The 24462-nt window shown below is 42.8% G+C and overlaps 1 protein-coding gene across 1 annotated transcript; it reads left to right on the forward strand.

The window, feature by feature from the left end:
- The first annotated feature begins 1030 nt into the window (after positions 1-1030).
- Positions 1031-17612, forward strand: LOC112219911 (zinc finger protein 501-like). Its single transcript, XM_024381410.2, has 2 exons — positions 1031-1548; positions 15475-17612. The coding sequence occupies exons 1-2, from the start codon at positions 1260-1262 to the stop codon at positions 16668-16670; spliced, it is 1485 nt and encodes a 494-aa protein (XP_024237178.2). The 5' UTR covers positions 1031-1259; the 3' UTR covers positions 16671-17612.
- The last annotated feature ends 6850 nt before the right edge of the window (positions 17613-24462 follow it).

Genomic DNA, 24462 nt, shown 5'->3' on the forward strand with positions numbered 1-24462 from the left:
AAACAAGTCTATATACAACGTGAGCAAATGAGGTGAGAAGGGAGGTAAAGGCAAAAAAGGCCATGGTGGCAAAGTAAATACAATATAGCAAGTAAAACACTGGAATGGTAGTTTTGCAATGGAAGAATGTGCAAAGTAGAAATAAAAATAATGGGGTGCAAAGGAGCAAAATAAATAAATAAATAAAAATTAAATACAGTTGGGAAAGAGGTAGTTGTTTGGGCTAAATTATAGGTGGGCTATGTACAGGTGCAGTAATCTGTGAGCTGCTCTACACAGTTGGTGCTTAAAGCTAGTGAGGGAGATAAGTGTTTCCAGTTTCAGAGATTTTTGTAGTTCGTTCCAGTCATTGGCAGCAGAGAACTGGAAGGAGAGGCGGCCAAAGAAAGAATTGGTTTTGGGGGTGACTAGAGAGATATACCTGCTGGAGCGTGTGCTACAGGTGGGAGATGCTATGGTGACCAGCGAGCTGAGATAAGGGGGACTTTACCTAGCAGGGTCTTGTAGATGACATGGAGCCAGTGGGTTTGGCGACGAGTATGAAGCGAGGGCCAGCCAACGAGAACGTACAGGTCGCAATGGTGGGTAGTATATGGGGCTTTGGTGATAAAACGGATTGCACTGTGATAGACTGCATCCAATTTGTTGAGTAGGGTATTGGAGGCTATTTTGTAAATGACATCGCCAAAGTCGAGGACTGGTAGGATGGTCAGTTTTACAAGGGTATGTTTGGCAGCATGAGTGAAGGATGCTTTGTTGCGAAATAGGAAGCCAATTCTAGATTTAACTTTGGATTGGAGATGTAAGGCTGTATAGAATAAGGCTGTAAGGTAACAAAATGTGGAAAAAGCCAAGGGGTCTGAACTAAAGTATTATATTTATTTATTAACTACATTTAAAATGAACTTTATCTGAAAATAAAATATGATCCTCAACTGCGTTTCCCCTCCAGTCAGCAGACGGCGATGTGAGTCTTTCAGGCGACGCTGCAAGCGTGACGTATAATCTAGTGGACGGTTCTTCAGAAACAGCTCGCCAACCACCCCGGTAGCTTGCTAGCCAACATAGGCGAAAGATTCCAGCTATTTATACGCTTTCGGTGTATATTACCTACTGTGCTTTTGACACACTTCTGTCATATCTACTTGTTAAACTATTTAATATTACGTTATTTTGTATTAGTCAGCTATAGTAGTTTGCTGGTTAAGTTAGCACTAGCCTAGTCACTAATGATAGCTAGCTAGCTAACATCCCTGAACATGAGCTCCCTAAACTTCTCTCCTGTTAAAGAAGAGGAGGGCTGCTGGACGGAGAAAGAAGCTCTGGGGCTGAACATTGTCGTGAAAGAGGAGAAGGAAGAAGAGGATGTCACAGTTAAACAAGAAGTAGAGGGTGAGGCTGTTACAGTGAAAGAAGAAGAGGAAGACGTTTCAGTGAAAGAAGAGGAGGCAGAGAAAGAGGATGCAGTTTTTGGAGTGAAGAAGGAAGGGGAGATTACAGTCACATTGAAAGATGAAGATGAGGAGATGGGAGATCTGATTAACACCAGTAAGTACCGCCTGTGTTTTTAACTTAGAATATTCAGAGTTGGCTCGTCAATACCTCTTCAACGGAGGGCCCTAAGATGATGACTGATATGTCTAGAATCAGACGACGTAGAGAGAAAGCTACCCCTTGTTTTCTCCGTTCCGTTTCCAAAATGTGACTTAACATATAGACCCTTCTCAAATATATCTGCTGACCGCAGACTGGGGGGCACGGCATGTAGTGATGATTTACTACATACCGTGCCCCCCAATAGTGCCATGTGAGAGTTGGGTTGGCTACACCAACGATTATGGATATACTGACAAGATGTCTCTCCGCCCTGACAAGGGGAGTCGTTGTCCACAAAGCGGCACTCCGGGTTGTCTGTCTCCTACATATCCTTTCTTTGGATTGGTGGATCCATCTTATTATTGCAATCTATAGTTTATATTATATGAGTGTTGTTGACGTCAACCGCTTGTATTCAATGGAGAGAGATGCTAAGCTACTAGCATGAATATGCATAGCGATCTGGAGACAACTCTTAGTGTTTTTATCAAAGTTGTCGGTATGTCACGTGTCCATAACTTAAGCATTACGAAACTTATGTTGGAGCAAGTAAACCTCATATAACACACATGACTTGAGGTAGCCAGAGATCAATATAACCAGAAGAAAATTACCAATTCCCCACCTGCTGCTGGCCTTCGTATATTCTGACGTTATGCTCCTGAGGTTTCCGTTAAAATTGGCAAACTTTTTTCCATTTCCATTTGGAGTGCCAATTTATCTTACTATTTCTACCGATCTGCGTGCCAATTATGAACGAGTTACAACACCTGTATTAGGATGTCCCTTGGGGGCATCCGTACCTATGTAAGACATGCAAGGGTTAGGTTAATAAACAGGCTGGAGCTAGAACCTCGTGGTCGCGCGTCTTTATTTTAGATCATACTACATGGTGTCAGAAGTGGTTTTAAAATTCACATACACGTGAAGGAGGTACCAAGTAAATCATACATTCAGGCTGTTTCAAAGCAGGGAGGGCACAGTGTTGGAGATAAAACAGCGCATATCATTATTTTGCTAGCTAACGAGCAAGGACTAAGCTACTGCTAAGCAACATGTTGCAAAGAGGAAGAAGCTGGCGGGATTTCAGGGTTTGCGACTCCAAGTTCAACGGGCTCTGGCGCAAACACGGACAGGCCAGTGGCTAGTGCTGACGGATTTCGCATTAGTCCCCCGGAGAATTTTGTTTGTATGGACATTCAAAACTGGCCGAAATGGATCAGGCGCGTTGAAAGGTACAGGGTAGCATCAGGCTTAAACGTGAAAAATGAGGCATTTCAAGTTAATACACAGATCTACTCTATGGGTGATGAAGCCGAGGATATATTAAAAGCTTCAACGTTGACCGAGGAAGAGAAACGTAACTACAGTGGCGTTAAAGACTGTTTTGAAACGCATTTTGTAGGGAGACACAACATTATTTTTGAGAGAGCTAGGTTTAATATGCGCAAACAGGAGCAGGGTGAAACCACCGACAGTTTTATCACAGCTGTTCACAAACTAGCAGAACATTGTCAGTTTGGCACGCTCGGGGAAGAGCTGATCCGAGATCGGATTGTAGTCGGAATAAGGAATATATCACTTTCTGAAAAGTTACAGTTGGATTCCCAGCTTACCTTGTCCTAAGCTGTAAACCAGGTTAGGCAGAGTGAGACAGTAAAAAGACCGCAGACGATACTGCGTGGCAGTAGCTCCTTGCAGAACGAAGAGAGTGAGGAAATACATGCATTTTCATACAGAGCTAAAATAAAACGGAGGGGAACACAAAACCGAGACAGATGTGGAGAAAACAATCACAGACAGCACCAGTAGCTAGTTCAAATGTTTGTCGCAAATGTGGGAAATCCCCTTTCCACAGATGGAAAGATTGCCCAGCAAAGGATGCTGAATGCAGGAAATGTCACAGGAGAGGACACTTTTCAGCTGTCTGTCGATTAAAGCAAATGCATGAGGTTTCAGAGGAGGTACAGCAGGACAGCATCTTGCTGGGAGAAGTAAAGGGAAACAATACTGGCTGGCAGTCAGACATTAAACTCAATGGGGAGGTTGTGTCATTTAAACTAGACACTGGGGCAGCAGTGACGGCTATCCCAACTAGGCTGTATAGCTATAGCAGAGATGGCCCTTTGCTCTCTACAAACAAAAAACTGTACGGGCCCAGTAATAACATTTTACCAGTGGTAGGGCACATGGTGATTAAACTGGAGAGTAAAGACAAAAGTGCCATCCAGCCTGTCTTCGTCATTGACTCTCTAGCCAGACCGTTGCTGGGGCTGCCAGCAATTGAAGCATTGCAAGTCATTGAGAGAGTGAGCGAACTGGAGGACCCAGGTGAGGTTTTCAAAAAGAAATTCCCAAAAGTGTTTTCTGGTCTAGGAAGGATAGAAGGTGACTACAAAATCCGCCTGAAAGAGGATGCTGTCCCCTATGCCCTTACCATCCCCCGCCGGGTGCCTATCCTTTTATTGGCCAGAGTAAAGGAAGAGTTGGGGAGGATGGAAGACATTGGGGCGGTGTCTAAAATAGAGAGTCCCACAGACTGGAGTGCAGGGATGGTGGTGGTCCCAAAAGCCAATGGGGAAATAAGGATCTGTGTGGACATGACTAAATTGAATGAGGCACTCTGCAGAGAGAGAGACATCTTACCATCAGTGGAGCAGTCACTGGCTCAGTTGGATGGCTCACAAGGCTTCACAAAGCTGGATGCCTGCTCATGTTTCTGGCAGATACCGCTGTCATCAGAGAGTAGGGCACTCACAACGTTTATAACACTGTTTGGCCGGTACTGTTTTAATGTTTTGCCATTTGGAATTGCTTCCGGTCCTGAGCATTTCCAAAGACGCATGTCCCAGCTGTTGGAGGGGCTGAGTGGCGTCATAGTCCACGCGGACGATGTGCTCGTGTGCAGAAGGGACAGAGCAGAACATGATGTAAGGCTCACAGCAGTTCTGACCCGACTCCAGGAGACTGGCCTGACACTCAATGAAAAATGCACTTTTGCACAATCAGAAGTCTTGTTCTTGGGACACAAAATCAGTGCAGCTGGAATAGAGCCGGACCCAGAGAAGATCAGCGCCATCACAGATATGCCCAGACCCCAGAATGTGGCTGAAGTCAGGACCTTCTTAGGCATGGCCACATATGTGGGTAAGTTCCTCCCACAGTTCTCAGATACAACCAAACCTCTGAGAGACTTACTAGTATCAGCGGATGCATCATCCTTTGGGCTAGGGGCGGTCCTCACACAGATGCAGGACAACATGGAGTGGCGTCCAATAGCATACATCTCCCGACGCTTATCTGACACAGAGCAAAGATATGCTCAAGTGGAGAAGGAGGCGTTTTGGCTATCACATGGGCATGTGAAAGGCTCAGCCATTACCTTATTGGCCTGCAGTTTACAGCAGAGACTGACCACAAACCACTGTTGGCTCTGTTAGGGACAAAAGCACTGGACGACTTGCCTCCCAGAGTTCTGCGCTTCCGCCTCAGATTACTGAGGTTCACCTACAAGATGGTGTATGTGCCAGGGAAGGCACTGATCACAACAGATGCACTCTCCAGGGCCCCAATTAAACGTCCATTATCAGAGGAGGAGCAATGTCTAGAGGGTGAGGTACAGGTGTCCATTAATGCAATAAGGGACAGTCTACCTGCATCTCAGACCAAACTGCAGCAGATTGCAGAGAAGCAACAACGAGACCACATCTGCCAACAGATAGTTAAGCAGTGCAAAAAGGGATGGCCCAGGCAGGAGGAACTGCCTCAGCTGCTGAAGCCCTATTGGGTGCACCAAAGTGACTTCCACTGTAATGGAGACTTTCTCATGAAAGGACTACGGATAGTTATCCCAGAGACTCTACAACCAGAACTGCTAGACAGAGTGCATGATGGACACATGGGGATTACCAAATGCAGACTGAGGGCTCAACAGTCAGTGTGGTGGCTTGGTCTGAGTACTCAGATTGCCAAGCTAGTGGCCCAGTGTGAGGTCTGTACAAAATGTCAACCTTGTCATCCGCAGCCAATGATGGCAACGGAGCTGCCAAAACGGCCATGGCAAAAGGTATGGGTGGATATGTTCTATTGGAAAAATGACACTTATCTGCTAGTGGTAGATTACTACTCAAGATACATTGAAATAGCAAAGACACCCATAACCACATCAAATCAAATTTTATTTGTCACATACACATGGTTAGCAGATGTTAATGCGAGTGTAGCGAAATGCTTGTGCTTCTAGTTCCGACAATGCAGTAATAACCAACAAGTAATCTAACTAACAATTCCAAAACTACTGTCTTATACACAGTGTAAGGGGATAAAGAATATGTACATAAGGATATATGAATGAGTGATGGTACAGAGTAGCATAGGCAAGATACAGTAGCTGATATCGAGTACAGTATATACATATGGGATGAATATGTAAACAAAGTGGCATAGTTAAAGTGGCTAGTGATACATGTATTACATAAGGATGCAGTCGATGATATAGAGTACAGTATATACGTATGCATATGAGATGAATAATGTAGGGTATGTAAACATTATATAAGGTAGCATTGTTTAAAGTGGCTAGTGATATATTTACATCATTTCCCATCAATTCCCATTATTAAAGTGGCTGGAGTTGAGTCAGTGTCAGTGTCAGTGTGTTGGCAGCAGCCACTCAATGTTAGTGGTGGCTGTTTAACAGTCTGATGGCCTTGAGATAGAAGCTGTTTTTCAGTCTCTCGGTCCCAGCTTTGATGCATCTGTACTGACCTCGCCTTCTGGATGATAGCGGGGTGAACAGGCAGTGGCTCGGGTGGTTGATGTCCTTGATGATCTTTATGGCCTTCCTGTAACATCGGGTGGTGTAGGTGTCCTGGAGGGCAGGTAGTTTGCCCCCGGTGATGTGTTGTGCAGACCTCACTACCCTCTGGAGAGCCTTACGGTTGAGGGCGGAGCAGTTGCCGTACCAGGCGGTGATACAGCCCGCCAGGATGCTCTCGATTGTGCATCTGTAGAAGTTTGTGAGTGCTTTTGGTGACAAGCCGAATTTCTTCAGCCTCCTGAGGTTGAAGAGGCGCTGCTGTGCCTTCTTCACAATGCTGTCTGTGTGAGTGGACCAATTCAGTTTGTCTGTGATGTGTATGCCGAGGAACTTAAAACTTGCTACCCTCTCCACTACTGTTTCATCGATGTGGATAGGGGGGTGTTCCCTCTGCTGTTTCCTGAAGTCCACAATCATCTCCTTAGTTTTGTTGACGTTGAGTGTGAGGTTGTTTTCCTGACACCACACTCCGAGGGCCCTCACCTCCTCCCTGTAGGCTGTCTCGTCGTTGTTGGTAATCAAGCCTACCACTGTTGTGTCGTCCACAAACTTGATGATTGAGTTGGAGGCGTGCATGGCCACGCAGTCGTGGGTGAACAGGGAGTACAGGAGAGGGCTCAGAACGCACCCTTGTGGGGCCCCAGTGTTGAGGATCAGCGGGGAGGAGATGTTGTCGCCTACCCTCACCACCTGGGGCGGCCCGTCAGGAAGTCCAGTACCCAGTTGCACAGGGCGGGGTCGAGACCCAGGGTCTCAAGCTTGATGACGAGCTTGGAGGGTACTATGGTGTTGAATGCCGAGCTGTAGTCGATGAACAGCATTCTCACATAGGTATTCCTCTTGTCCAGATGGGTTAGGGCAGTGTGCAGTGTGGTTGAGATTGCATCGTCTGTGGACCTATTTGGGCGGTAAGCAAATTGGAGTGGGTCTAGGGTGTCAGGTAGGGTGGAGGTGATATGGTCCTTGACTAGTCTCTCAAAGCACTTCATGATGACGGATGTGAGTGCTACGGGGCGGTAGTCGTTTAGCTCAGTTACCTTAGCTTTCTTGGGAACAGGAACAATGGTGGCCCTCTTGAAGCATGTGGGAACAGCAGACTGATATAGGGATTGATTGAATATGTCCGTAAAAACAACGGCCAGCTGGTCTGCGCATGCTCTGAGGGCGCGGCTGTGGATGCCGTCTGGGCCTGCAGCCTTGCGAGGGTTAACACGTTTAAATGTCTTACTCACCTCGGCTGCAGTGAAGGAGAGACCGCATGTTTTCATTGCAGGCCGTGTCAGTGGCACTGTATTGTCCTCAAAGCGGGCAAAAAAGTTATTTAGTCTGCCTGGGAGCAAGACATCCTGGTCCGTGACTGGGCTGGATTTCTTCCTGTAGTCCGTGATTGACTGTAGACCCTGCCACATGCCTCTTGTGTCTGAGCCGTTGAATTGAGATTCTACTTTCTCTGTACTGACGCTTAGCTTGTTTAATAGCCTTGCGGAGGGAATAGCTGCACTGTTTGTATTCAGTCATGTCACCAGACACCTTGCCCTGATTAAAAGCAGTGGTTCGAGCTTTCAGTTTCACACGAATGCTGCCATCAATCCAAGGTTTCTGGTTAGGGAATGTTTTAATCGTTGCTATGGGAACGACATCTTCAACGCACGTTCTAATGAACTCGCACACCGAATCAGCATATTCGTCAATGTTGTTGTCTGACGCAATACAAAACATCTCCCAGTCGACGTGATGGAAGCAGTCTTAGAGTGTGGAGTCAGCTTGGTCAGACCAGCGTTGAACAGACCTCAGCGTGGGAGCTTCTTGTTTTAGTTTCTGTCCGTAGGCAGGGATCAACAAAATGGAGTCGTGGTCAGCTTTTCCGAAAGGGGGGCGGGGCAGGGCCTTATATGCGTCGCGGAAGTTAGAGTAACAATGATCCAAGGTCTTTCCACCCCTGGTTGCGCAATCGATATGCTGATAAAATTTAGGGAGTCTTGTTTTCAGATTAGCCTTGATAAAATCCCCAGCTACAATGAATGCAGCCTCCGGATAAATGGTTTCCAGTTTGCAGAGAGTTAAATAAAGTTCGTTCAGAGCCATCGATGTGTCTGCTTGGGGGGGGATATATACGGCTGTGATTATAATCGAAGAGAATTCTCTTGGTAGATAATGCGGTCTACATTTGATTGTGAGGAATTCTAAATCAGGTGAACAGAAGGATTTGAGTTCCTGTATGTTTCTTTCATCACACCATGTCACGTTAGCTGGTGTTATCAATGGATTAAAGTCTATTTTTTCCAGGCAAGGGGTCGCTGAGGTCCTGGTTACAGATAACGCTCCCCAGTTCTCTGCGAGCTCCTTTTCTGCCTTTGCCGCAGAATATGACTTCATACATGTGACCAGTAGCCCCTACCATGCACAGAGTAATGGTGAGGCAGAGAGAGCTGTGAAAACAGTCAAGGGATTGCTGAAAAAGAACAAGGATCCATACAGGGCTCTGTTATCTTACAGAGTTACACCACTGCATCATGGGCCGTCGCCTGCCGAGCTCCTGGTGGGCAGGAGGCTGCGTTCCCCATTGCCTGTCTCGCCGGCTCAGCTCAAACCCAGATGGCCTAACAGAAAGGCCTTCGCTGAGAGGGACAAACGTCTGAAACAAACGCAAACTGGAGATTTTAATCAGAGACACCGTGCTAAGGAGAGGCCAGAGCTGACCGAAGGTCAACGCGTGTGGATTACAAACTCAAAGACACCAGCAATAGTGCTGAGGAAAGCGGATGCCCCACACTCCTATGTGGTGGACACAGGCTCAGAAGAGGTACGAAGGAACAAAACACACCTCAGAGCTCTTCCAGATCTGCCAGCCACAAAGACAGAGGCCACAGAAAATGCACAAAAATATGGTGAAGGAGAGAGAATGCTCACAGAGCCACAAGCACGCCCAAAAGGGATGTGAAGCCACCAGAGTGGCTGAAAGACTATGTTACGTGAAGAGATAACATACTGCTGGGGAACATACCCAGCAAAAAGAGACTGTACCTAAGTTAATGTTCATACTGTGTGATTTAATGCTTTCATACTGTTTCAGGATGGGAAGTAGCATGTCAGAGAATAATACTGGTTTCCAAATTGCATTTCAGTTATGCTTCAGTGGGAATGCATGTTGAGTTCTTGTTCATGGGAGAGGGGAAGATGTAGTAGGATGTCCCTTGGGGGCATCCGTACCTATGTAGGACATGCAAGGGTTAGGTTAATAAACAGGCTGGAGCTAGAACCTCGTGGTCGCGCGTCTTTATTTTAGATCATACTATAACACCTGTTTGGCCCCGCCATTTCCTGGGTCGGTGAAGTAAGGTATTAAATTTAAGGAATAAATCCGAGTCTCACGCACATCACCTGTTGAAGGCGGGGCTTGCAGCGAGGCGTGGATTTAATAGTATGTTGTACCTATTTTCCCTCCTTCAGGGAACAGTAGTTATAGTCATAACATGTGGATTTAATAGTATGTTGTACCTAGTTACCCTCCTTCAGGGAACAGTAGTTATAGTCATAACATGTGGATATAATAGTATGTTGTACCTCGTTTCCCTCCTCCAGCAGTAGTTATAGTCATAACGTTAAGCTTGTCATATGAAAAACTTCAACTTAAATACTGGATCTTAAAATCGGACAGTTTGTTGTATTCAGATCGTTGAAATGCTCCCTAACTACGTAACATTTAGTGTCTCCTTATGTTATGTTGGGAAAACAGTTTTCATGGGCACATAAATCCTAAATCATTTGAGAGTTTGCTAAATCCGAGAGTAACCTTAAGTTGATTCACAACACACAAATGGATACTATCATTTTATTTATTTTTTATTTTACCTTTATTTAACTAGGCAAGTCAGTTAAGAACAAATTCTTATTTTCAATGACGGCCTAGGATAGGTGGGTTAACTGCCTGTTCAGGGGCAGAACGACAGATTTGTACCATGTCAGCTCGGGGATTTGAACTTGCAACCTTCCGGTTGCTAGTCCAACGCTCTAACCACTAGGCCACCCTATTAACGCGGTTCTTCAGTAATTACACACAATACTTAATACTGTAGCTGTTTAGTTAGTCACATGTTCAACTATCATCAGCTGATCCCAGAAATCATTTTCTGAATGACAGTCACATGACAAACATCACGACATGCAACAACTACCAAAGTGCATCTTCATTCATTACTCTGGTAAAGACAGTTATGCTGTGCTCCATGTTGGATCCAACATCCCTAACAAATTGATGTGTTATTGTATGCTTTATTTACAGTAGGGTCTCCTTAGTCTGTTTCAACACAGAGATACTTAGCTTATAATGTGTAGAGTAGAGGTCGACCGATTAATCGGAATGGCCAATTACATTGCACTCCACGAGGAGACTGCGTGGCAGACTGACTACCTGTTATGCGAGTGCAGCAAGGAGCCAAGGTAAGGTGCTAGCTAGCATTAAACGTATCTTGTAAATAAATAAAAATCTTAACATAATCACTAGTTAACTACACATGGTTGATATTACTAGTTCATCTAGCGTGTCCTGCGTTGCATATAATCGATGCGGTGCGCATTTGCGAAAAAAGACTATCGTTGCTCCAACGTGTACCTAACCATAAACATCAATGCCTTTCTTAAAATCAATACACAAGTATATATTTTTAAACCTGCATATTTAGTTAATATTGCCTGCTAACATGAATTTCTTTTAACTAGGGAAATTGTGTCACTTCTCTTGCATTCTGTGCAACAGAGTCAGGGTATATGCAGCATTTTGGGCCGCATGGCCCGTTGCAAACTGTGTGAAGACTATTTCTTCCTAACAAAGACAGCCAATTTCGCCAAACGGGGGATGATTTAACAAACGCATTTGCAAAAAAAAGCATAATCTTTGCACGAATGTACCTAACCATAAACATCAATGCCTTTCTTAACAGCAATACACAGAAGTATATATTTTTAAACTGCATATTAATGTTAAAAGAAATCCAGGTTAGCAGGCAATATTAAACCAGGGAAATTGTGTCATTTCTCTTGCATTAATTGCACGCAGAGTCAGTGTATATGCAACAGTTTGGGCCACCTGGCTCGTTGCAAACTAATTTGTTATGTTATGACATAACATTGAAGGTTGTGCAATGTAACAGGAATATTTAGACTTGTGGATGCCACCCGTTAGATAAAATACGGAACGGTTCCGTATTTCACTGAAAGTATAATCATTTTGTTTTCGAAATAATAGTTTCCGGATTTGACCATATTCATGTCCTAAGGCTTGTATTTCTGTGTGTTATTACGTTATAATTAAATCTATGATTTGATAGAGCAGTCTGACTGAGCGGTGGTAGGCAGCAGCAGGCTCATAAGCATTAATTCAAACAGCACTTTAGTGCATTTGCCAGCAGCTCTTCGCTGTGCTTCAAGCATTGAGCTGTGTATGACTTCAAGCCTATCAACTCCCGAGATTAGGCTGGCGTAACCAATGTGAAATGGTTAGCTAGTTAGCGGGGTGCATGCTAATAGCGTTTCAGTTGGTGACGTCACTCGCTCTGAGACCTTGAAGTGCTTGCTCTGCAAGGGCCACCGCTTTTGTGGAGTGATGGGTAACGATGCTTCGAGGGTTGTTGTCGATGTGTTCCTGGTTCGAGCCCAGGTAGGTTCGAGGAGAGAGACGGAAGCTATACTGTTCTACTGGCAATACTAAAGTGCCTATAAGAACATCCAATAGTCAAAGGTATATGAAATACAAATGATATAGAGAGGAATAGTCCTATAATAACTACAACCTGAAACTTCTTACCTGGGAATATTGAAGACTCATTTTAAAAGGAACCATCAGCTTTCATATGTTCTCATGTTCTGAGCAGGGAATTTAAACGTTAGCTTTTTTACATTGCACATATTGCACTTTTACTTTCTTCTCCAACACTTTGTTTTTGCATTATTTAAACCAAATTGAACATGTTTCATTATTTATTTGAGGCTAAATTGATTTGATTGATGTATTATATTAAGTTAAAATAAAAGTGTTAATTCAATATTGTTGTAATTGTCATTATTACATATAAATACTTTTTAACATTTCTATCGGCCGATTAATCGGTATTGGATTTTTTTGGTCCTCTAATAATCGGTATCGGCGTTGAAAAATCATAATCGGTCGACCTCTAGTCCACACATTACGTGCGCGCACACACCAGCCTAGCCTGAAAATATTTTTGATATCTCGGATTGTTCTGATATTATAAATATTTCTGGGCTCCGCTGGCATGGAATCTCCCAGGGTAAACATCCATTCTCTCCTCCCGGAGGTTATGACAACACAACATCAAACACTGTAAATACACAACGTGATCCAATCACATGAAAAGGTTGGGAACATGTTTTCTTTGGCCAGTGAGGTCAAGCCCTCGTCACAGCTACAACTTATTTATCAGAATTCCTGCTGTATAAATAGCTACATTATTTCTGACACCCACAACTCAACTGCACCACGCGAGTATGATAAGATTTTTGTTTTTGTTTGTTAAAATAGAATCTTTAGTCTTGGGTCCCTGCATTTTAAAACATTTCTTTACTTTTGATATTGAATACTGCATTGTTGTTGAGGAAGAGCTTGCAGGTAACAGGGTGTTTATACTATTGGTAAAACATGTGGATAACCATGCTAGCTTCGCTCTTGTGTGGTGCTAGTGTAACAGTATAACTTTAGAACGTCCCCTCGCCCATACCCGGGTGCCCTCTGCACACATCAACAACAGTCACCCACAAAGCATCGTTACCCATCGCTCCACAAAAGCCGCGGCCCTTGCAGAGCAAGGGGAACTACTACTTCAAGGTCTCAGAGCAAGTGACGTCACCGATTGAAACGCTATTTAGCGCGAACACCGCTAACTAGCTAGCCATTTCACATCCGTTACACTAGCAAGCATAATGGGTAGTGCTAGGTATCAACAGCATCCCGAGTGGTGCTAGCAAGTATAATAGGTATCAACAGCCTCCCGAGTAGCAGAGCACTGCGTCGCTCTACAGATCCGGGTTTGATCCTGGGCTGTATCGCAGCCGGCCGCAACCGGGGAGACCCATGAGGCGGCACACATTTGAATTGGCCCATAGGGGAGGGTTTGGCCGGCTTGGATGTCCTTGTCCCATCGCGCTCTATCGACTCCTTGTGGCCGGGCGCATGCACGCTGACTTCGGTCGCCAGCTGGACGGTATTTCCTCCGACACATTGGTGCGGCTGGCATCTGGGTTAAGCGAGCAGTGTGTCAAGAAGCAGTGCGGTTTGGCACGGTCGTGTTTCGGAGGACGCATGGCTCTTAACCTTCGCCTCTCCTGAGTCTGTACAGGAGGGGCAGCAATGGGACAAATTGGGGAGAAAAGGGGTTAAAAAAAAGTACCCCCAAAAAAATCTACTTTCAGCTTTCCCCAACTTTGGTCCCGCCTTGCTCATGTCGCCCACTTTGCTTCTCTTCATTGAAAATGAATGGGCCTGACCAATCATCAGATCTAAATGATAGTTTTACAGCCTGAGCCCTGTCTGAAGATGTCCTTGTCCCAACGATCATCAGATCTAAATGATAGTTTTACAGTCTAAGCCCTGTCTGAGGATGTCCTTGTCTGAGGGGGAGGTTCTTCTAAGCTATATGGAATTGTTTTAAGATTATACCAAGGATAATTTTGCTATTTGATTTTGAACTGGAAGTATCAATAATAAAAAAAATAGGTCATTTTATGTCAACTTATTTGGCCATACTGCTATATCCCATAGTAACACATTGAATAACATTCACAACATGGAACAACAGTAACCATACTAACATTGTTTCCCCCAGAACATCTAAAGTAAGTTTGTTCTGAAGTGTCTGTCCTATCTGAGAGATATTTAAAAAAATGTCTTTAATCCCTTATTTATGTCACTGAACTCTTTCCACATTTTGTTACGTTACAGCCTTATTCTACAATGAATTGAATAAATACTAATCCTCACCAATCTACACACAATTTCCAATAATGACATCACAATACCCCATAATGACAAAGAGAAAATAGGTTTGGAGAAAAAATGTCACATTTATTAAAAAGAAAAAACAGAAATACCTTATTTACATAAGTATTCAGACCGTTTGCTATGAGACTAAACTGCGCTCATGTGAATCCCGTTTCCATTGATCATCCTTGAGATGTTTCTACAACTTGATTGGAGTCCACCTGTTGTAAATTCAATTGATTGGACATGATTTAGAAAGGCACACACCTGTCTGGCTACCACAGCATTCTGAAGCGATACGCCATCCCATCTGGTTTGCGCTTTAGTGGGACTATTATTTGTTTTTCAAAAGGACAATGACCCAACACACCTCCAGGCTGTGTAAGGGCTATTTGACCAAAAAGGAGAGTGATTGAGTGCTGCATCAGATGACCTGGCCTCCACAATCACCCAACCTCAACCCAATTGAGATGGTTTGGGATTAGTTTTACCGCAGAGCGAAGGAAAGCAGCCAATAAGTGCTCAGCATATGTGGGAACTCCTTCAAGACGGTTTGAAAAGCATTCCAGGTGAAGCTATTTGAGAGAATGCCAAGAGTGTGCAAAGCTGTCATCAAGGCAAAGGGTGGCACCTATGAAGAATCAAAAATATATTTTGATTTGTTTACCACTTTTTTTGGCTACTACATGATCCCATATGTGTTTTCATGTCTTCACTATTACTCTACAATGTAGAAAATAGTAAAAATAAAGACAAACCCTGGAAAGAATAGGTGTGTCCAAACTTTTGACTGGTACTGTATATCTCATTAATGTTTTTACCACTTCTTCCACAGGCAAACATGTAAGGAAAGCTTTATTTAAATCAAAAGGGATGCTGTCAAAAATGTATTGAATTCAAAAGGATTTACCCAGCCTACAAAGCACTACAGCCACTCTGTGATGACCAGTTCTGCTCTTTTATTGAGGGATCTAGTCTAGATTAAACCTCATAGGAAGACACTTTTATCATGTGGAGGTTTCATTCAGGTCTCTGTTTAACGAGATACTCTGTTTGTCTTTGGCAGGAGAGATACCACACTCTGACAGCAGGAAGAGTCTTTCAGGGGAACCAGACCCAGAGACGCCCAAACCAGCGAGACGACACCACTGCTCCCACTGTGAAAAGAGTTTTCGCTGGTTAGGGAATCTAAAGCACCATGAGAGGACACACACAGGAGAAAAGCCATACCACTGCTTCCAATGTGAAAAGAGATTTTCCGGATCAGGGGACTTAAAAGTTCATGAAAGGACACACACAGGAGAAAAGCATTTCCAGTGTTCCCAGTGTGGAAAGAGTTTTACTGTGTTAAATAACCTGAAAAGGCATGAGAGAATACACAAAGGAGAAAAGCCTTTTCAATGTTCCCAGTGTGGAAACAGTTTTACCCTGTTAGCTAATCTGAAAAGGCATGAGAGAATACACACAGGAGAAAGTCCTTATCACTGTTCCCACTGTGGAATGAGTTTTATTCAGTTGGCGAGCCTGAAGGCACATGAGTGGACACACACAGAAGAAAAGCCTTTCCAGTGTTCCCAGTGTAGAAAGATTTTTACCCTGTTAGCTAACTTGAAAAGGCATGAGAGAATACACACAGGAGAAAAGCCTTACCATTGCTTCCATTGTGAAAAGAGATTTTCCCGATCAGGGGACCTAAAAGCTCATGAGTGGACACACACAGGAGAAGAACCTTTCCATTGTTCCCAGTGTGGAAAGCGTTTTACCGTGTTAGCTAACCTGAAAAGGCATGAGAGAATACACACAGGAGAAAAGCCTCATCACTGTTCCCACTGTGGAATGAGTTTTATTCAGTCAAGGAGCCTGAAGGAGCATGAGTGGACACACACAGGAGAAAAACCTTTCCAATGTTCCCAGTGTGGAAAGAGTTTTATCGTGTTAAGTAACCTAAAAAGGCATGAGAGAATACACACAGGAGAAAAGCCATTCCAATGTTCCCATTGTGGCAACAGTTTTACTCAGAGAGGGCACCTACAAGAGCATGAGAGAATACACACAGGAGAAAAGCCTTACCACTGCTCCCAGTGTAAAAATAGATTTTCCCGAGTAGGGGACCTAAAAGCTCATGAGAGGACACACACAGGAGAAAAGCCTTTCCAATGTTCCCAGTGTAGAAAGAGTTTTACCGTGTTAGCTACCCTGAAAAGGCATGAGAGAATACACGCAGAAGAAAATCAAGGCACCGAAGACGTGGATGTTGATTAAGGCAACCCCTCGCACCTCTCTGATTCAGAGGGTTTGGGTTAAATGCGGAAGACACATTTCAGTTGAATGCATTCAGTTGTACAACTGACTAGGTATCCCCCTTTCCCTTTGCCTATAGAGCTCTGCTATAAACATGAGAGCAAGATTAGATGTTATGGTCTGCATTGTTATTATTATTATTAGGGCAGCCACCAAGTTAAGAAATTATGAAATGTTCTGAAAACTGACTTCAGGTTTTTGAGGAATCTAGTCTTGCAGGAAGACAGTTTTATTTTATGAAGGTTTAATTCAGTTCTCTTCTCAGTATTTAACTAAATACTCTGTCTTTGGTATGAGAGGGACTAGACTTATTACTGTTCCCACTGTGGAATGAGTTTTCAGTTAGGGAGCCTGAAGGAGCATTGAGTGGACAAACACAGGAGAGAAGCCTTACCACTGCTCCCAGCGTAAAATAGATTTTCATGTGTCGGGGACCTAAAAGCTCAGGAGAGGACACACACAGGAGAAAAGCCTGTGCTTTTCCAATACTCCCAGTGTGGAAAGAGTTTAGTCTGGTTAAGGAGTCTGAAGGAGCATAAGAAGACACACCAAAAAAGCTCGACCACTCCTCTCTCTCTGTGTGGAAGGACATTTTCCCAGTCACAGAACCTGAAATCACATGAGAGAATAAAGTTGCTGTGTTCTGACTTATATTTTTGACTGAGAATTTGTGTTTTTGTTTATGCCACATGAAATCATATTGTTTATGATTAAACCTGTCCCACAGTTGGTCCCACAGTTGACAATGTCCATCAGAGCAAACACCAAGCAATGAGTTCGAAGAAATTGTCAATAGAACTCCGAGACAGGATCGTGTCGAGGCACAGATCTGGGGAAAGGTACCACAAAATGTCTGTAACATTGAAGGTCCCCAAGAACACAGTGGTCACCATCAGTCTAGAATGGAAGAAGTTTGGAACCACCAAGACTCTTCATAGAGCTGGCCGCCTGCCAAACTGAGAAATGGGGGTAGAAGGGCCTTGGTCAGGGAGGTGACCAAGAACCCGATGGTCACTCTGACAGAGCTCCTCTGTGGAGACGGGAGAACCTTCCAGAAGGACAACCATCTCTGCAGCACTCCACCAATCAGGCCTTTGTAGTAGAGTGGCCAGACGGAAACCACTCTTCAGTAATAAGAACAGGACTGCCCGCTTGTAGCCAAAAGGCAGCTAAAGACTGAACTCTTTGGCCTGAATGCCAAGTGTCTCGCCTGGCGTAAAGCATGGTGGTGGCAGCATCATGCTGTGGGGATGTTTTTCAGCGGCAGGGACTGGGAGACTAATCAGAATCGAGGGAAAGATGAACGGAGCCAAGTACAGAGTGAACCTTGATGAAAACCTGCTACAGAGAACTCAGGACCTCAGACTGTGGCAACGGTTCACCTACCAACAGTACAACAGCCTTAAGCCCACAGCCAAGACAACGGCGGAGTTGCTTCAGGACAAGTCTCTGAATAACCTTGAGTGGCCCAGCCAGAGCCCGGACTTGAACCCGATCGAACATCTCTAGAGAGACCTGAAAATAGCTGTGCAGTTACGCTCCCCATCCAACCTGACAGAGCTTGAGAGGATCTGCAGAGAAGAATGGGAGAAACTCCCCAAATAAAGGTGTGCCAAGCTTGTAGCGTCATACACAAGAAGACTCAAGGCTGTAATCGCTGCCAAAGGTGTTTCAACAAAGTACGTAGTAAAGAGTCTGAATACTTATGTAAATGTGATTTTTCAAGTTTATTTGAATAAATTAGCAAAAAAATAAATAAAAACATGTTATGGGGTATTGTGTGTAGATTGATGAATATTTTTTAATCCATTTTAGAATAAGGCTGCCATGGTAACGTAACAAATGTAGAAAATTTGAAGGGGTTTGAATACTTTCTGAATGCACTGTAGGAGCAGTATACACCTAGTCTGTTCATTATATACATCTACATTATATATTGTTACACCATGTAGGAGCAGTATAGACCTAGTCTGTTCATTATATACATCGACATGATGTATTGTTACACCATGTAGAAGCAGTATAGACCTAGTCTGTTCATTATATACATCTACATGATGTATTGTTTAATTCTCAAAAAGAAGGTGTCTCCCATGTTTTCAATACTCCAGCACCCTCCCCTTGAGAGGATAACGACACTGAAATGTTTTATGAGATTAGAGAACACATTGGGTGGGATCTTAGACCATTCCTCCATACAGAATCTCTCCAGGTCCTTGATTTATTTTGTCTGCGCTTGTGGACTGCCCTGTTAAATTCAAACCACAGGTTTTCAATGGAGTTCAAGTCCGAAGACTGAGATGGCCATTGAAAAGGTTGATTTTGTGCCCAACTAACCATTTATTCGTGGATGTTGATGTGTCTTGCTGGAAGATCAATTTATGGCCAAGTTTCAGCCTCCTAGCAGAGAGGTAACCAGGTTTTGGGCCAAAATATCCTGGTAGTGAGTAAAGTTTATTTATTTTATACAGTCATTTTTGCTAATCTTTATTAAGGGTATCAATAGCTAGGTGCTTATTTTGATATATAGTTATTTGACTGAATCAGGAATACAGATATGCAGTAGATGTAGTTTGTTTAAAATTCTTGTTGCTCTTTGTACGTGTTCATATAATATTCTTATTTAATAGAGAGAAAAACGTTTCCCTAAACTGCTTTATAATATTATAATTCAATGAAGAAATAAAAAAGTTTTCCCTCCTCAACTGCGTTTCCTCCCTCCAGACAGTAGATGGCGATATATGTCTTTCAGGCGATGTTTCTACTGTGACGTATAATCTAGTGGACGGAAGGCTTCTTCAACAACTGCAGCCACCTCGTTAGCTCCGTAGTCAACAAAGTCAGAACGTTCAAGTTCTTTAGACAATTTAATGGTTTTATTTGCCACTATGATTTAAACATACTTATGTGGAAACAACTAGCTTCCACATTTAATTTAATATTTTACGTTGTAAGTCAACTAGCTGGCTTGTGAGGATTCTGTGTTATGCAACATAGCTGACTTGAGACATTGTTAACAGTTTCAGGGCCATGGGCCTTTCTCATGATGGAAAAATACAGAATAACATGAAGACAGGAACTGTGCAATGAGTTGGGGGGGGCACATTCAGAACGTAGTGTTGTGAGAACAAACGGTCTTTTGTTAGATAACAGGAGCCAGGTGCGTGGTAACTGTATCGAGCATGGGTGCATAGATATTCTACAACGACTGACCGCTGAAGCATCTAGGGGGGTGGGACCAGCTCTGGCGCCAACAATCAACGATAGGCTGAGTGAGTTTAAACCACGCCCAGTCTCTACTCTGACAGGCCGGCTCAGAAGTTGTTCCTGCTTCCGTCAGAGAATATTATAATATCTTTGTCAGGAACAAGTCAGTTCTCTGTTTGCCCTGCGAGGTGGGACAGAGAGCCTGTATATACGAATATTGCATTTACTACTTATTGCTTAGCTAATAAAAAGTACATAGTATACAATCGATGACTCCACGTCATGCTCATCCTGATACCAGATTCGATTGACGCAACCCTAACACTGGTTAAGTTAGCACTAGTCTAGTCGCTAATGCTAGCTAGCTATTATCCCCGACCATGAGCTCACTAAGTTACTCTTCTCCTGCTAAAGAAGAGGTCTGCTGGACGGAGAAAGAAGCTCTGGTGAAAGTGGAGGAGGAAGAGGAGGCTGTTACAATACAAAAACAAATAGAGGGTGAGGCTGTTACTGTGAAAGAGGAAGATGCAGTTTTTGGAGTGTAGGAGGTTACTGTCACAGCGAAAGAAAATGAAGTCGTTTTTGGAATGAAGGATGAAGAGGGGGAGATTACTGTCAAATTAGAGGACAGAGAAGACTAGAGAACTGATTAACACCAGTAAATACAGTGAGTACTATCTTATAAAACAGGGACATAAACTATGCAGTTGTTGAACTAATGTGTGATTTTTAAAAGGGCGTTCTACACTTTAATATATTTTTGTACTGTATGAATTGTTCATGACGTCCTCCCGTGATTAGAACTAGAAACTAGAATTATAGAAAGCTAAGCCAGATAACAGAAATACTCATCATAAACTTTGACTAAAGATACATGTTCTACGTATAATTAAAGATACACTGGTTCTTAATGCAACCGCTGTGTCAGATTTTTTTTTAAACGTTACGGAAAAAGCCTACCATGCAATTATCTGAGACAGCGCTCAGACGTAAAAGTATTTCTCCGCCATGTTGGAGTCAACAGAAATACGAAATTACTTCATAAATATTCCCTTACCTTTGATGATCTTTCATCAGAATGTAGTGCAAGGAGTCCTAGTTCCACAATAAATCGTTGTTTTGTTCCATAATGTCCAATACTAAAGTCCAATTAGCTGCATTTGCTATCACTTTCAGCTCACGTGCCCAAAAACTGACTGCTGGTCCAGAACAACTCGCACGAAAACTTCAAAAAGATATATTCCAGGTCGAATAAACTGGTCAAACTAAGTAGAGAATCAATCTTCAGGATGTTATTTTCATATATATCCAATAACGTTTTAATCGGATCATAAGTTTTCAGCTGCAGCCAAATGGAACAGCGGTGGCACCCACAGAGAAATGCGCCACAGGAAAATGGCATTCTGTCGGGACACTGACTATTTCCCCTCCCATTCGGTCAAAGTTCACAGCAAATGCTCCATTCCACTTTCTACTGAATGAGGACATCTAGTGGAAGGCGTAGGAAGTGCTACCAGATCCATATCTTGTTGGGAAAGGAGGGGGCGATGACGTCAAAGTTGACCCACATTCAGAATTTCATTTCTTGTTTGGAAGATTACCTACCCTATGAGTTATGTTATACTCACAGACATAATTCAAACCGTTTTAGAAACTTCAGAGTGTTTCTATCCAATAGTAATAATAATATGCATATATTAGCAATCTAGGACAGAGTAGGATGCAGTTCACTATGGGCACGCAATTCATCCAAAGTGAAAATACTGCCCCCTATCCTCAAGTTTTAAGTCCAAACTGTAACTAGGCCACTCGGGAACATTCAATGTCATCTTGCTAAGCTCCTCCAGTGTCGATTTGGCCTTGTGGTTTAGGTTATTTTCCTGTTAGTACAGTTTTTTGTATTCAGATCTCTGAAATGCACTCTACCTACGTCACATTTAGTGGCTCCTTATATTACGCTGGAAAAACAGTTATGGGCACAGATCCTAAATCATTTCAGAGTTTGCTAAATCCAATGGTTCTAACCGAGTCACCTTAACTTTATTGACAACACCCAAATGGATACGGTCATTAATGCAATTCTTCAATAATTACACTTTCTTAATTCTGTAGCTGTTTAGTTACAGTTGCATGTTCAATGATCATCAGCTGATCCAGGAAATCATTTTCTGAATGACAGTCACATGACAAACATCACAACATGCAACAATAACCAAAGTGCTTCTTCATTCATTACTCTGGTAAAGACAGTTATGCCGTGCTCCAAGTTGGATCCAACATCCCAAACAAATTGATGTTTATAATGTTTAGAGAACTGTTCCTTGATGGATAGGCTATTGTACAACACACAGAGCTATTTTCCTTTATTCAGGACATTTAGAATGACAACACATTACAGAATAGCCTAATGGGATTATTCACAAAATGATCTGGTGATCAGGTTATGAAATGTCATGACAAAGACATCTTAGTTTCCATGTTTCACCTGAAATATTAAATGATATATAGTCCTAGGTCTATGTTATTGTTAGGTGAAGTTATGGGTCCTACAGTAGGTCCATGTTGTTGTTAGGTGAAGTTATGGGTCCTACAGTAGGTCTATGTTATTGTTAGGTGAAGTTATGGTCAATTTTAAAATACTTGGTGGACAAACCCTCATTGTCAGACTGATGGCAAAGCTAGCCAATTGCATTTTAAATGTTTAAAAAAAAGTATAAATCAGTTGATTTGCAGCAATAACACAAACATATTAAGCAGGAGATTCAAATGAGCCTTACAATTATCATCCAAAGGTTATGTGAAAGGCACTCATAAGCAACCTGGAAATGGAGGTTATTTTTGCTGTCAGCCTATGAGAACCCCTCTAGGTTTCCCCCACGAGGGTGAATTAGTGAATAGACACAGAACTTAATGTGAGTTTCCTTCAGTAGCACTCATGATCTTGCGCTGTAATATTCAGAATACATTGTGAAAAACTAAAATCTTCGCTCACCATTTTTGCTCCAGGCAGATATACTACATCCATAACTAGTGGTTTCCTCATTAGCAGGGAGGAGTTTCTACAATCAAATTGTGTGTGCATCGCCCTCGTGCCGCAAATTTAGTAAACACAGAAAGGGGCCTATATTGGAGACCAAAAGTCATCTGGCACACTGCTTAGGATTTCAACAACTTTAATAACTTATTTCTAGCCTACAATCATCAATGTTACTACTAATGTGAAAGCAAGACAAAATTACTATTCTTGCTCACTTGACTGTCTTAATTGTCAAATAATTTAATAGATGTCAATTGTTGTACAAATTCATGGGTACGCTCTGGGCATCACCTTTTACCTCAAATAAACAGTGGATTTCTGGTGTTGTGGGCCTTTAAACATCTGTCTGACTTTGTTGTTTACACAGGAGAGAGAAGTGATTATTGTAGATCCTCTGGGGAGTCTCAAGAACATCATGATGCTGACGAGGCAGAGAAGAGTCTCTCCAGATCAGAACTCCTCAAGAAACACCAGCAGAAACCCACAGGGAAGAAATCTCACCACTGCTCTTGACTGTGGGAAGAGTTACTCAAGATCATATTCACTAAAACTACACAAAGATACTTCACACAGGTGAAATACACCAGCGAGTACACACGGGAGAGAAACCTCACCACTGTTTTGACTGTGGGAAAAGTTACTTAAAACCTCTCTGGGATAGGCGGGACGCTTGCGTCCCACTTGGCCAATAGCCAGGGAAAATGTAGAGCTCCAAATTCAAATAAAATACTATAAAAATCAAAGTTTCATTAAATCACACGTGTAAAATACCAAATTAAAGCTACACTCGTTGTGAATCCAGCCGACATGTCAGATTTCAAAAAGGCTTTTCGGCGAAAGCATAAGATGCTATTATCTGATGATAGCACAACAGTAAACAAAGAGAGTAGCATATTTCAACCCTGCAGGCGCAACACAAAACGCAGAAATAAAATATAAATCATGTCTTACCTTTGACGAGCTTCTTTTGTTGGCACTCCTATATGTCCCATAAACCAAAATGTCCATTTATTTTGCGCATTTGATCCAGAAAAACACAGCTTCCAATTTGCGCAACGTCACTACAAAATATCTCAAAAGTTACCTGTAAACTTTGCCAAAACATTTCAAACTACTTTTGTAATACAACTTTAGGTATTTTTTAACGTTAATAATCGATCAAATTGAGTACGGGACAATCTGTGTTCAATACCGGAAGACAACAAACTCACGCTACTTTTCGAGTCATGCTCCTCTCTCAAAAAGTAACTTCAAATGACACTCATTCAAGATGTCCGTACTTCTTCATGACACAAAGGAATAACCTCAACCAATTTCTCAACCAATTTCTAAAACTGGTGACATCCAGTGGAAGCGGTAGGAACTGCAAACAAGTCCCTTAGAAATCTAGTGACCTCAAAAAAGAAAATCGGAATGATTTTTCGGGGTTTTGCCTGCCACATAAGTTTTGTTATACTCACAGACATGATTCAAACAGTTTTAGAAACTTCAGAGTGTTTTCTATCCAAA

Source organism: Oncorhynchus tshawytscha, linkage group LG07 (assembly GCF_018296145.1).
Source record: "Oncorhynchus tshawytscha isolate Ot180627B linkage group LG07, Otsh_v2.0, whole genome shotgun sequence".
Classification (NCBI taxonomy): Eukaryota; Metazoa; Chordata; class Actinopteri; order Salmoniformes; family Salmonidae; genus Oncorhynchus; species Oncorhynchus tshawytscha.

Coding starts and splice junctions, on each gene's coding strand:
- LOC112219911 (XM_024381410.2), top strand. CDS start 1,260: ATGAGCTCCCTAAACTTCTCTCCTGTTAAAGAAGAGGAGGGCTGCTGG. Junction 1,549..15,474: donor GGGAGATCTGATTAACACCA/GTAAGTACCGCC, acceptor TGTCTTTGGCAG/GAGAGATACCACACTCTGAC.